The 14,474-nt window shown below is 37.8% G+C and overlaps 1 protein-coding gene across 1 annotated transcript in view; it reads left to right on the top strand.

Annotated features, from left to right (window-relative positions):
* Window positions 1-810: 810 nt before the first annotated feature.
* LOC103722512 (putative MO25-like protein At5g47540) overlaps window positions 811-14,474 on the top strand; it is a 40,615-nt gene continuing 26,951 nt past the window's right edge. Inside the window, exons 1-3 of the mRNA XM_008813102.3 lie at window positions 811-930; window positions 13,582-13,743; window positions 13,990-14,108. Coding sequence (XP_008811324.1) covers window positions 811-930; window positions 13,582-13,743; window positions 13,990-14,108 — 401 coding nt within the window. The remainder of the gene's footprint in view (window positions 931-13,581; window positions 13,744-13,989; window positions 14,109-14,474) is intronic.

The following is a 14,474-nucleotide window of genomic DNA, read 5'->3' as shown; positions in this document are numbered from 1 at the left end:
TATGTTCTCATAGCTGGAACATTCTACCCAACGGAAACCATTGAATCCACCTTACAATCCAAATCATTTTCCAATTCAGCAGATTGGACAACATCTTATAACCTCATTTAGCAGTAGCTAATTTTAAAACTATGAAACCAACTTGTGATTAAAATCAAAGGGCCAGAAAAAACATTTGCCCCCGCCCCTCGTCCATTTGGAACGTAAAAAGCTAAAACAGATGCCTGGAATTGAATGGCTCTACGGCAATCCAATCCGACACACCAACACCTCTTTCCATGTGGGCGGGCACCACCACAAACTGCCACATTAGATAGCGACGACCACCGCCCAAACGGATAGAGACAGCATGGAAGCCAACCGAAACCATGTCCCCCTTTGTTGATCTCCATGTTAATTTATAACAGGTTATGTTTTCTCGTAATTAACTGATTATAATCCCTATTGTTATCCGGTAAATAAATCCCATGTTTTAAATTTTGGGATCGACCATCAATCATCCTCTGTGGTCTTTAAATCTCGGCCGTTCATCCGAAGGAAAGCAGAGAACGAAACGTCAAGAATCGGACGTAAGTTTAGGATGAGCGTTTCTTCCCGTTCCTCGGCCTCGCCAACGGGAAAGAACCGCCGGTCGAACTCGGTGCCTCTACGCTTCAAGCCCTAGCGCCTCTCTCTCGCGCGCTGGCTTCTTCTTCCGGCGCCCCCGGCTGCCGCGCGAAACCCTAACCCTAGCGCCGTGGTGCGGGTTGCCTCGCGATCTGCGGTCCCGGCTCTTCTTCCCGTAGCCTCCCGCCGGCGGGGAAGAGGAAGATGAAGGGGCTGTTCAAGTCGAAGCCGCGGACGCCGGCCGATGTTGTGCGGCAGACGCGGGAACTCCTCATATACGTCGACGTCAATTGGAACTCCCGAGATGCTAAGCGGGAGGAGAAGGTGCTGATCTCTGATCTCGTTTCCCCCTCTTCTGTCATCTGATCCCATCTGGGTTCCATGGATTTTGATTTTTTTTTGTTCCTCTGATTTCTGGGTTTGAATTGTTTTTATAGGCTTAATTTGTCCCTTTTCGCCGGAAACATTGAAACTTGAGCTGTTCTGATGTGGGATTTTATTTTCCTTATAATTTTAGGCCATTCCTTTGGTAAAATGGAGAATTTCATGGAGTTAGAATCGCTAAGTTTAATCTGTGATCAGGATTTCTGTATCGTAATGTGCATGAATGAGGGGACTGTTGAGTAATAATTTTGCTATTTTCTTATAGTAAATCTGCTTATTTCCACACTCTCCCGTTTATTGCTTGTATTAAAAAACTAATTCTTTGTTTTTGATGAATAAAAATGAATGATTCTAAGCAAGAGCTCACTAACTGGTTGTTGGTTCTGCTCATAAAATGGCGAAATTCAAGGATGATGGAGAGTAGGGTTCACGAATTTATGAGAAATTATAAATATCTATTATTTCCACAGCTATTCCTTTTGTCAACTTGTTTAGTTTTTACATTTCTTGCAATAAGATTAGAGTGTAGTATTTTGTGCTTGCTGAGTGTGGAGGCTGTTGCTAAAGGAGTTTTTTGCTTGTGGAGGTTGTTGCACATTGAAGCAATGGGGCCTTTTTCTTGTAATGCATCCATAGAGTTGATGAACCACTAAACTAATTAAAGTTTTGTTAGTTTCTTTTTAGAAGTGGTTCAATGCCCTCATTTTCTTTTCTTTCTTTCTTTCCTTCTTTTTATTTCCTTTTTTTTCTTGAGAAAAGAGAGGCAGTAATGCTAGGATTTTATTTCCTTTTTTTCTTGAGAAAAGAGAGGAAGTAACACTAGGATTTTATTAATTACTAAAATTGGTGTGGGGAGAAAGTTGTAAAGTCGAACTTGCTCCCCTTGTGCCTAAGGCTGCAAATGGGTCGGGTCAACCCGTAACCCGACCCGACCCGCGTAGACCGATCCAACCCGCGTAGACCCGTCCCGACCCGAATTTGAGGACCCACGGGTCCGTATCGGGTCCTAAAATTGGACCCAAATCATTTTTTGGGTCGGGTCTGGGTTTACCGAATGGATCCAACCCGACCCGAATGGACCCGAAGAGGGAGAGAGAAAGGAAAAAGCAAAAGAGGGTCTTTTCTTTTTTTTTTGTGTGCGGGGGAGAGGAAAAGCCCTAAGGGGAGTAGGGTTCAAGCGTGGAAGGGTAGCAACAAGCATAGATTCACAGAATCCAAAGGAACCTTGGCCCGTTAGGATTCTCTCTCGATCTATTACACTGTTGATACCTCTAGTGTCTCGGTAGCTAGCTTTTTTTTCCTTCTGTTTTTTGGTTTTTGTTTCTTTTAACTTTTGAAGGGAGAAAGTGAGGGAACACTGAACTGAATATGGGTCATGTGCCAGTTTTCTGCAATGGAATTGGATTTTGGAAGGTCTGAGATTTTTTTTGTCCTCATGAGAAGGGAGCTGGGAGACACCAAGTTCCGTCCAATCAGTCATGTAGATAAAAAATAGTGTGATATGAAATTTGGCTTGTAGACCGACTTAGTTTGGAAGTCATGGGTCATCTGTTCTGACTGGAGGTCAATTGCAAGTCTTTCAAGTCATGGGTCACCCAGCACCTCATAATATGACCAAATTAGATTTGCCCAAATTTTTTCCCAAAAGCACAAAAAAAGTAGATCCGATTCAGACCCAAACTCGGACCCGACTCGGACCCGATCCGACCCGACCCGATCTTCAATCGGGTCGGGTAGATCGGGTCGGGTCTAGGTCCAAAATTAGGACCCAAAAAAAATCGGGTCAGGTTGGGGTCACTCAGGACCCGACCCGACCCGACCCATTTGCGCCTCTACTTGTGCCCCTAATGGCCCCCAATCGCTTCTTCTGCCCCCCATGAACACTACTCCTAGCTCTACTTCATAACACTAATGCTGTGGCGTGGAGGTGCTTCGCTGTATGGAGGCCTAGCCCCTCCCAAAGCCTCCCACCAGTAAGGAAGAGGAAGATAAAGGGTCTCTTTAAGTTAAAGCCATGGACAACGGCTGACATTGTGCGCCAAACACAGTAACTCCTATTTACATCAACCTTAATTGGAACTCCTGGGAGTCTAAAAGGGAGGAGAAGGTGCCGATCCCCGATCCTCTTTCTTCCTCTTCTATCCTTTGATACCTTATTGCTATGCATATTTTCTTTCGTTTTTCTTTCTATTTTTTGGGTTGGATTGCTTTTGTAAGCATAAATTTGATGGATTTTTGATCCGTAATTATAACTTTTCTTGCTTACACTGGGTTTAGTTTGTCCTTTTCGCATGCAAAAATTTAAACTTTGGTTGGCAATTTTTTCTTAAAATTTTGTTTGGGTGTATTTTCTTTGATTCCTTTGGTAAATGAGAGACATTTATGGAGTTAGGATCGTTACTTGGATTCTATGATCAGGATTTTTATTTTCTAATATGCATGAATGAAGGGACTACTAAGTAATTATATTAAATCTTCTTATAGTGAAGCTTCTTATTTCCATTTTGGTCCCTTTCTTGACATGGTAGCTAATTCTTTGCTTCTGATGAACAAGAATGAATAATTGTAAGCAATTTCGCTCTAATTGGTTGTCGGAATGGAATGCGGAACGGTCCTGAACCGGATGGTTCCGTCCGTTCTGAGCCGTACCGGTGGCTTATTGGTATGGTGTCGGCTTTAAAATCGGCTTGCTGCCAGACCCAGAGAAGAAGGAGAGAAAGAGAGAGTGAGTGGGGGAGGGAGGGAGAAGGAGCGGTGGTGGAGGCCGATGGAGGGCTGCGGGAGGCCGGTGAAGGCTGCAGGGGGCGATAGAGGCCGAGGCTGCAGCTGCGTCCCCTATTTCTTTCGAAACAGGAGAGTAGGCCGCGGCTAAAAAATTAGAAAATTTTTAAGTGAAGTCGGCAAATCGCTTGCTGATTTGACTTAAAAAATTTTAATTTAAAATTTTTTGGGATTTTTAAGTGAAATCGGTAAGCATTTGCCGACTTCACTTTAAAATTTTCAATGTTTTTAGCCACAGCCTATTTTCCTATTTCGAAAGAAACAGGAAACGTGGCCGCAGCATCGGCCTCTGCCGGCCTCCCAAGGCGCTCTACCGGCGTCTGCCGTCGCTCCTTTTTCCTCCCTTCCCTGCTCACTCTCTCTTTCTCTTCTTCTCCGGCTTCGGCAGGTTTTCTCTCTCGGTACGGGCTCGGCACGGCCCGTACGGGCTCGTTCCACTGGAGAACCGGTATGGTCCCCGGTACCGGTTCTTCTGACCTTGATTGTCGGTCCTGCATATAATATGGAGAAACTCACAGCATGTACAAGGGAGAAAGTCAAAGATGACTAGGATTAGTTTTTGAAAATATATAACGAATTATATATCTCTGCTGTTTCCACGTTGTATTCGTGTTTTGGATTTGTTTAGCTATTACACTGTTTGCAATAAGATTGAAGAATTTTGTGGTTGTGGAGAGTGGAGGCTGATATTGGAGATTTTCACTTGTGGGTAATGGAGCCTTTTTCTTGTAATGAATCAATAGAGTTGATGAACTGATAAGCTAAATGTAGTTTTCTTAGTTTCTTTTCTAAAAGAAGCTCAATGTGCTCATTTTCCTTTCTCTTCTGAGGAAGGGTAGGCAGTAATTCTTTGGATTCCACTGATTTTCGTAATTGGTGTAGATTAGATGGATGTAATATAGAGTTTTGAGAAGGGGCACTGAAACTTTTAGGCAGGAAGCTTTGGAGTAATATATCTTTTGTTCGAAAATCTCAAATTGTTTCACGATACACTGTTCTTTGGGTCACTTTGGTGTCAGGCTAGAGAAATTTCTTTTTCCTTTTCCTTTGTTCCGTTGGTTCAAGGGAAATGTATGAGCTTTGGTGCCAGCACTTTCATTTACTTACTCGTTCATAGTTGTAGTCTAGAATCATATGCATAAATTTTCTATTAGAGGCAACATTGGCATATACTTTGCCATCGTATCAGTGTGATAACCTGATGTCCTAGCTATGGTATTAGGTGCACCAATGGATAGGAAGAATATATAGCATTATGTTGTTCTTATGTAGATGCGATGTATTGCTTACCCAGGAAGATAAATTTCAGGTATTGAGAGTTTGAGACAGTGGACACAAAATTTCGTTGCCCCTCCCAATAAATAGGTTAATCTTAATTATATATGTGGAAGCAATTGCAAACCTATCTCCAATATGTTGCTCCGTTTGTGAGGGGTATAATATCTCTCTCAAGGTGTGCGTGCATAAGTTGGGATTCAGCTTGCTGATTGATTTTCTGTAGATGGAGTGTTGTTTATGCTTTCCATAATAAAAAAATTATGCCATTACCCTGGACTAGCAGAAGAGTCCAATAATAAATATTTCATTGAAAAGCAAAGAAAACGAATGATATCTGGGAGGTCAAAGTACATAAATCATAATTTTAAATTTAAAATGCATGCGCATGGGCAGACACATGGGTGCTGGCGGGGGCCACAGCCCCTTCAAGTTCTAAGAATTTTCCACTACAGATTGTATAGTCTTGCTCCACAATATCGACACGTAATTGACTGCCAGGAAATCACTATGAAAGGAAAATAACATATTATAGGCCCCCAATATCCTCTTAATGAGATGTTAACTTGGACATCCAGTGAGGTGATTGTCCCATTAACCACAAAACGTTCTGACTACCATGCAGCAGGAGGGGACTTGTGGAAGACCAGACATTGCTTTAATTTTGGGGTTTAGTTGAATGCTGAGTTGCCATGCCATCTTTATGGGCCTAGAGAACTTTTCATGTGCACATAATGGGAGCCCCAAAGTATTAGTCAGTCACTATTGATGTTCTTTATTCTTGTTGGTTATTTAACTACAGTTAAACTTACTGATGTCATCAGTTATCTTTCTAAATTTTCTCACTGTAATTTCCTAAAATCTCTCCATCTCAATTACCAACCTCCCCCGGTATTGCACTTATTCCCTTTTTGTCACAATATTAGTCATCAAGAGTTAATTTAATTAAGCACAAATGGTAGACTTGAGCTTGCTTTTATTACAATATAAGATTATCACAATTCATATTAGGAAATATTAGTTGTTCTTGACAACCTAGAATGTACAATACCTTAACAATAGGTTGACCTGCAATCAGGTTCTTCATGTCATTCTTTTTATCAAATGCCCCATGGGCATTTAATAATGGGACCCCCTTTAATGGCTTCTAAATCCAAGTCATCATCTAAGTTAGAGGAAATGATAGACATGGAAATGCAAAAAGATTCTCTTTATTTGCTAGGGAGAGCTTTCTAATTGTGTACTACATACCAAAAAGAGAGAAATATATAAATGATTGAATGGATCCATGAATGACTTAGAGAGAGAGAGAGTTGATGCCTTGATAGGGATTTATACTTCTATTAGAGAGATGGCACTTTCCAAATTTGTAGAGTAAGTATGCTTGTACTATCACTTGTATGAAATAATCCTCTTTAATGGTCCTTTCGTTTATAAGATAGTTTATGCAACTAGGTTTTATTATATAAGTTATTCTATATTCTTTATCATCATTCCTCCAAGCAAAATGTTTGAACTGTTAAAAGGGCTTTTGAAATGTAAATTCAGTTGCAATTATTAATGAATTTAACAAAAAAACAATGTAGAGTCTTAGAATTGTTTTTAAAATTATTTTAAAATACAACTATATTGTATCCTTCGCCTTTTTTTTTCTTTAGGTATAGTATAGATTTCTTGGATGAAATATTATTCAGAGCCACAATTTTTTTACACTCCAAAATAATTACTCTTTATTTTTATCTAATTGAATTTAAAAAAATGATAAGCATTAATAAGTGCTTTATTATTATTTTTCTAAGGATACCATTTTAGTTATGGCTTTTAGTTACATAATGTTTTTATACATCTTAAAAAGCAGTAATCATCAAAATGTATATAATGTTGCTCTAGCTGATATAAAATCAATAAATAATATATGAAGATAAATAATTTTGTGAAAAATACAATAGGAAAAGGTAAATGCATTATCAAGTATATACATCTTGTAAGGCCTTTCCTTCAGAAGTAGATAGAGTTTATGTTTGGTCAATTTTCTTTCTCCATCCTGTACATTTGGCATTTAAATAGGTCACGTACTGTATTACTTGTGTTTTTCTCATAGATGGTTTGGTGGTAGATTTATAAGATGAAAAGACATGCCAATTCTTTATTTTATTGCAATAGTGGTTTCTTCCTATATATGAAGTTTGAAACTCTTGGTTTGTTTTCTGATGGTGGTGTCGCAGTAAGTTCATATTACTTATATTGCTCATTTAGGGTGAATGTAGATAACTCCTTTCTGGCCGAAGCTAATAAGCTTAACGAAGCAGGGTTGTTTTAATCTGAAAGTTTCCAGGCCTTTCCATGCGAAAAAGGACCCTAAAGGAATGGAAACATCGTCTCTACTCCTTGAGAGGCAGAGAATCTTTTCTCTTGTGATATTCTCAGCAGAGGGTTTCAGAATGATTCACTGGGTGTGGGCTCTAGCTAGGAAGCCCTATTAGCTCTCAGGAAATAGCTGTTCACTGCTTCATATTGAACAAAAAAAATTTATAGGCTCAGACTGTAGGACAGATTTTTATATCGAAAAGATAAAGAATTTGAAAGCAATTTTGGAGTTCGGGTTTCCTAGTTTTTAGTTATGGGAATGGTTTAATGGAACGAGTTAGGTGTAAAAAAAGGAGGTTTTGCTGCACTTATAGGGCTGGACTCCTGGTATCTTCTTAAAAATTCTGAGAATAAAATGAGGTCAGGGAAATGATTAATATCATATCAGCCAAGGGAATTTGGATGAAGTTTATGTTTGTTAGGGTTTCTAATGAACTTAAATGTAAAGGATGAATTTTTGAATGCTTTGAGTTTGTTCACTGAGATAACTAGGACTATTTACATCCATGTCATATCAGAACTGTGGTAAGAGAAGGCATAAAATCTGTTTATTTTAATGTCTATAGTAGGATGTATGTGAATTTTCTTATATTTTTAGATTTAGATTGTATAGTGTATCTGGCTGGTTTTTGCAGGTACATCAGTGCTCTTGATCTGCTCCAACCATTCTGTTGTTGATACTAGTAACAAGAAGAGGAAAGAAGGAAAAATGTGACGGAAGAATCTGACTATGTTTTTCAATTAAAATCTAGATAGACCAACTCTATATAATGGAACGGGTTTGCATTGTGTAGAACAAGTAATTCTTCCTAGTTAGACTCTTACAACTAGGGTTAAGTTGGTTGCATATAGGTATGAGAAGTACTAGAAGTGAGCTCCTAAAAGATTAGTTCCAGGGACTATTTGGAATGACAAAATGGGTTATTAAACATTAGAAAAATGACAGTTGATTATGGCCGAGCTTATCTACTTAGTGGTCAGCCATGTCAAATATAGTCATTGATCTTTGGTTATGTATTGTTATATTGTTATCACCTTATTTGTCATAGAAATTGCATGATCTGTTTCTGGTTTGTCCTGTCATTACTGTCTTTTCCATCACGCTCTTCTTTTCCCCGTGTGCTAGATACATGTTGACTTTCTTGAGAAATTTTAGTTGTTCCCATATGATGTCATTTTTTGTGAGCTTTTCATTTCCTTCTACAATTACACGGCATCATAGTGGATAAACTTGCCAATGCAAGTTGGTAAGGTGGCTGTCTACATCATTATTAGCAATGTATGATGCAAGATTGCCAAATAACTATAGAAATTGAGTTTAATGTTGAGGATCTTTTGAAGAAGTATAATAAAAAATCAGATGATTGGGTTGCTTCCATATGTTAGTTTCTGGGATTTATGGATCATTCTGAGCATTCTCACTTTCTCATTTCAAGTGAGAGTATGTCCCACTTTCTCTTGACCATGAACTCGATGCACTCTAGCCATAAAGTAGAGTTTCAGAACCTTAACATTAGTTATGATTTCTATTGATTGAAGAGTTACTTTCATAAGCATAAAGTTCAAGCCTCCTACCAACTATTTGGACTTGGTTGTATGAATCGTCACTTGCCAATCTTTTCTTTTAGGGCTACCAGTCTACCACCAGTATGTTAACATGATATAGTGTTTCATTTAGAGATGGTATAGTGAATGAAAATGCTACTTTAATCCAGTTAGTTTATCGCTATGAATTTCATGTGTCCACATTTATGTTAGTATATTAATGTTTGTTCAACTGAAGTTGAATCAGAATTTTGAAAGTTAGTCCAGTAATTTGTTTTGGTTACTCTGAAGTGGACAGGATGGAAGCTAAAGAAAATGACAATTTTATTATATAATTTCTTAAATGCTGTCCTATTAAATAAATTTCTGATAAATGGTCCAGAGCTTTGGTTTCGAAATTTGCTCTGTGTTTCTTCAAGTTTGACTAATCATTTGCAATATTAACAATTCCATTCTGGAAATACAGACAATTTCTGCTAGAAAGATCTGTTATTGGCTTTTGTTTTTTGTATAGATGTATAATCTTGTAGTCTTGTTTTGAATGAGACTTAAATGAGTAAAATAAAATAATTTGAAAGTGGTATGGTGGACTTGCATAATTCCATTGCAAGTTACTAAAGGGCGACATATGATATAGTTCCAGATCTGAGACAGGGAAAGTTTAGAGGCTAAAGAGACAAATAGAGCAAAAGACAAATAGAGCAACTGGCATGTCATTGGAGAGCTAGATATCCATGAATTAGACCATGTATGTACTTTTCAGATGTAAATTTTTCCCCAAAACTGTAATCATTTGCAGTGTTCTGTGAAATTTATAAATGCTTGGGATGCAGAGTTTCAAGTGGCTCGCTCCTATAGGTCCTTTATGAAACATGCACGTAAGCATATTTTCAGAACTCTTTAGAGGTCCGATACCTGCAAAAAGTTCTTTACTTTTTACAGTGCATTAGAACAGATTTGTCAAGATTAAAAGATTGTGTTATTATGCATGCGCTACTCATTCACTGTTCAAGGAATGCACACCAACGATGTTTGAATTATATTCAATTTAAGTGTTCTACCATTGCAAATTTTAGGATGAAAATTCCCAAAAGGGAATGATTTGTGTCATAATGAATCAACCACTGCTACCATGGTTGCCTCCACCAGAAGCCAGAGCAACCTAAGCAAAAAGGTGACAAATCATTGCCAGAAAATGATGTTCAACTGTCCAACTGCTAAAGTCATTGTTTTTGGGTTGTTTGATTGTCTCCATTTTTTTTATAACTAAAGCTATTGTTCTTGGATTACTTGGTGATTTGTACGTCTGTATTTGCAAGTTTAGAAGTAGGAGAGCATGCCAATCCTTGAACTCTTAACAGAGATATCGAGGAGAGGCCCTAGACACCAAAGTGATATGGGTAGTTAGCTAAGTACCTTAGAGTTGGAACATTCATATGGACTTTCATTCTGCAAAGTAGTGGTTTGCCCTTCATGAGTTTATACTTCACGATTAAGCAGTCTGATGAGTCCATGAATTTTTCATACGGAAAAGAGGCCTCTTCTAGTATGTGTGTTTGTTTTTGGCAATTGGAATCATGTTCTTTTATGAAGCATATATTTTTACAGGCATAGCAAGCAATTTCTTAGTAAATTCCTTATTCTCCAATCATTCGTATTGTAATGATTTATTAAGAATCATGATTGAACATATGAAGTACTTGATCCTATTAAAGCTTATATTATTTTCAATATATTGTACCTTTTTTTTGATGTCATGGAATAATTGTGGGCATCATCATGCATACTGACCTCATTCATCAGTTAGATAAATCTGGGTTTCTGTTGTTAATAGTATGGAAAATAGTAACAGACTATAGTTTTAGCCATTCAAGACAACCCTTGAGAAGAATTTAGTGTGCAATGCATGGTTTGCTGTATTGGCCCGAACCGGACAGCATGGGGCATCAATATCTGGTACGGGAGGCATACTGACCTTTGGTACGCCGAAAAGACCTTGCACTGTATCTACCAACACAATGATAATGTGGCACCGGTATGGGGTCCAGTACCGAGACGGCGAATCTTGGTGCAATGCCTATACAAATATGATAATTAACGCCCAAAAAAATAAAGCCATGCATATGAAGTGTAAGGACAACTATTATGTAAATGCAGAAATTTAAAATCATAGAATGTTTGGAAGCAAATGAGTTGAGATATTCACTAAGAGGTGGAAATTAAACCAATGGAAGGACTTATCTGGTCTAGCCGGTTATCTAGCCTCTTTGCATTGACAGTTCCACCATATATAGGGATCTTGATTTGAGCTTCGAATTTGAAAAGCTGAAGAGAGGGATTCTGAGTGCACGCATATTACTCCCTCTTCAGTAGATGGTAGATCCTTATCTCTAGACATGGGAGATGCTTTGCTATAGGGGTTGCTGGTGTTTGTGTTGAAGGCATCATCACCGATCGAAACATAATTTTGGTGAGTTGGCAATTTTCTATTCTAATTGCATGAGACGTCTCTTCATCTCATCATCTATTGAGGTAGAATTAACAGCTGTACTCATTTTTGTTTTTCGATGTGCTTCAAGCATGGATAGCCCTTTTCCTGTTTGCTTGTATTGCTTTCGTATCTGGACTATACACTAAGGCCTCCACAGATGTAAAGGATTGAAGCTTTGATACCAATTTCATCCGGTCGGAGAGAAGGAAGAACTCAACTCGTTTAACTCGAATCTCTCGAAAGAAATTTAGAAAAAAATAAAAAAAAAATTAGCGAAAGTAGGGTTTAGGTTCTTTGTTCTTTTATTGATGATTCAAAACTGAGGTACATAGCTCTTATTTATAATAGTGAGCTTTGCCCTTGCACAATTCAAGTTGGATTTGTCTCCTAGTTCGAATAGGACTAGCTTTTCAAAAATAAACATAATTAGTAGAAATAAATACGAAAAAGCTAAATTCTTATAGGAGGTAGATCTCGACTTCTACATCAACTTTGCCTTTTGTCTCTCGGCCTAATTCTTCCTAGCTTAGGAGATATGCCTAGTCAAAGTTTTTTTCGAAAAGAAAATTTCTTTTTGACCAGGCCATTTCAGGGTCCAAACAATGGAATTTGGGCTAGATTACTATTTGTGTGGTCTCCTTTAGAAGGTAGTGCCATGTCGTATATCTCATAAAGTTACATGATTTTGAAAAAAAAAAGATCATTTCAAGCCGATGTCATATGACCAAGTTATGGCTTTCACAAATATGGCATGTGATTCGGCTTCTTGATATGGCAGATCTCGCTCTTGAATCCTGTTTAGCTGTACCTGTAGTGGCCAAAGTGGTCTACATCAAGTCTAGTGATCTTGCTGGATCATTTGTATCTGCAACATACATTGTAGAATAGAAAAGAAAAAGGGGATAAGAAAGAGTGAAAGTGAGGGGACTATTTCATTTTTGTTATCTTCAGACCATGTTCTGTGGACATAGAGAATAACAACTTGAAACAGATATGTAGTGAGAGGAATAAACAGAAGGGAGAAAGGAGGTTTAAGGAAGAGATTAGAAGTAGAGAGAGGAAATTGGTAAAAATAAGGCTGACTGGTCTTATGGTGTCTTAAAGGGATTGAAATCAAGATAACTTGGGCCCCAACTGAAACCCGGTCAAGCCTTCTTTAACTAGCTTTCTAGGAGAAAAATAAGAACCTGGTTTCTTGGTTGAATTCAGGGAATTCTAGGTTTTAATTTGCTGCATAATGCTGCTTTGTGATTAGGCTGTTTATGAGAGTTGTCTTTGATTGCTCTGAACAGCTGGCCTGATTATCTGCTTGTTGGTCATGTTTAGGAAGTCCTCTTAAAGTTGGCCAATGGCTGTTCTCTGGGAATGCTGGGCTATGGCTGTTGGGACTGGTTGAAGACTGGGTTTGATGCAAAGAGTGAAGAGAATAGTGGAAAAATAGCAAGATTGGGAAAAAGCAGAGCAAAAAAAAAAAAGAAGATAAAAGAAGAGTAAAATACTACTCCCCCTGGTGTTAAAGAATAACATTCCTTAGGGTGTTCAATATAACTCTTATAAAAAAAAGAATATTTCATTTAATAAACATTGTCATAAAATCGTAGAGGGGGCTGACCGTCACTTAGGTCTGGTTGCTTACTTTCCTGCAGATAATTCCCTACAAAATTGGTGAATAATTAGAGGACCCCTCACATATAAGAAAAAGGGGCCCATCCTTCTGAGAATAAAGTTATAAACTCATAACAAATAAGTCCCTGATCATGCAAAATGGGCCCTAGACTTGAATTAAAGCCTACAATTCATAAAACATCATCCTCCAAGTGCATCCAGAAGCTTTGATTCTTATCCTGGCACCAAGAATGTATTTCTAAGGCTTGTTGATCCCCATCAGGATATGTGGCTTCAACCCTATAATTTCTCCAAGTTTTATCTGCCTTTTCTTCTTTGCTATTCTTCTTCATATAAAGGATAAAAAAGGAAAAAATGAAAGATTATGTGGGAGGCATGTATTTTTCCTTATTGGGTAACTGCTAATATACATAGATTATGTGGAAGGCCTGTATTTTTCCTTATTGGCTAACTGCTAATGTATATTTAATTGTCATTGATTTTTATATTCAACTCTAACTATGCAGATGGCGGAACTAAGCAAAAATATCCGGGAGTTGAAATCTATTCTGTATGGCAACAGTGAAGCAGAGCCAGTCTCTGAAGCATGTGCCCAGTTGACACAGGAGTTTTTTAAAGGAAACACCTTACGCCTGCTAATTATTTGTCTCCCAAAATTGAACCTGGAGGTAGATGTACAGATTTTATCTTACGTTAATGACTATGTATTACACATATAATGTCATAATTTTAATACAACAAGCTTATCTAGGTTTATGTATCTTGAACTTTGGATATTATATAGTCTAGGCTAATCCTATTGATATGCATTCATCTGGTCAACTCTAGCAAAGCTTGTGCCCTATCCTATTCCAATTGATATGTATTCAGTTGTCAACTTGTTGCCAAAATCTGGTTCTTGATAACTTCTGCAGGCACGGAAAGATGCTACTCAAGTTGTTGCAAATTTACAAAGGCAGCAAGTTCATTCACGGTTGATTGCTTCTGATTATTTGGAAGCAAACAAAGATCTTTTGGATCTTTTAGTCTCTGGGTGAGATTTAGATTTTAAAGCTTACAGCCAAAAAGAATTCAGTAATTTTGAACAATTTTTTCATTTCTTTTGATACCATTCTTGCCATTTTTTTCTGAAAAAAAAAATGTCATTACCATTTTTTTTCCATCTAAATGTTTTTTTTGATGAAAATTTTCCATCTAAATGTTACGTTTGAATATTGGCAATTAGTTCTCCTAAATTTTTTTCCTGCAGCTGATGTGGTTTTGGATTCTTTGCTGTGAAGAAAGTTATCTTTTAGGCGATGATGGTGATTTTGGATTATTGAACACTTAAATCAATAAAATTTCATTTGATCATGAACTTGGGTTGTGCATTATGTGGTATCATGATAAAATGAGCCTC

This window comes from Phoenix dactylifera, unplaced genomic scaffold (genome assembly GCF_009389715.1).
Source record: "Phoenix dactylifera cultivar Barhee BC4 unplaced genomic scaffold, palm_55x_up_171113_PBpolish2nd_filt_p 000760F, whole genome shotgun sequence".
In the NCBI taxonomy this organism is placed as follows: domain Eukaryota; kingdom Viridiplantae; phylum Streptophyta; class Magnoliopsida; order Arecales; family Arecaceae; genus Phoenix; species Phoenix dactylifera.
Note: the sequence above shows the minus strand (reverse complement) of the source record. Positions and strands in the feature narration are given on the sequence as shown.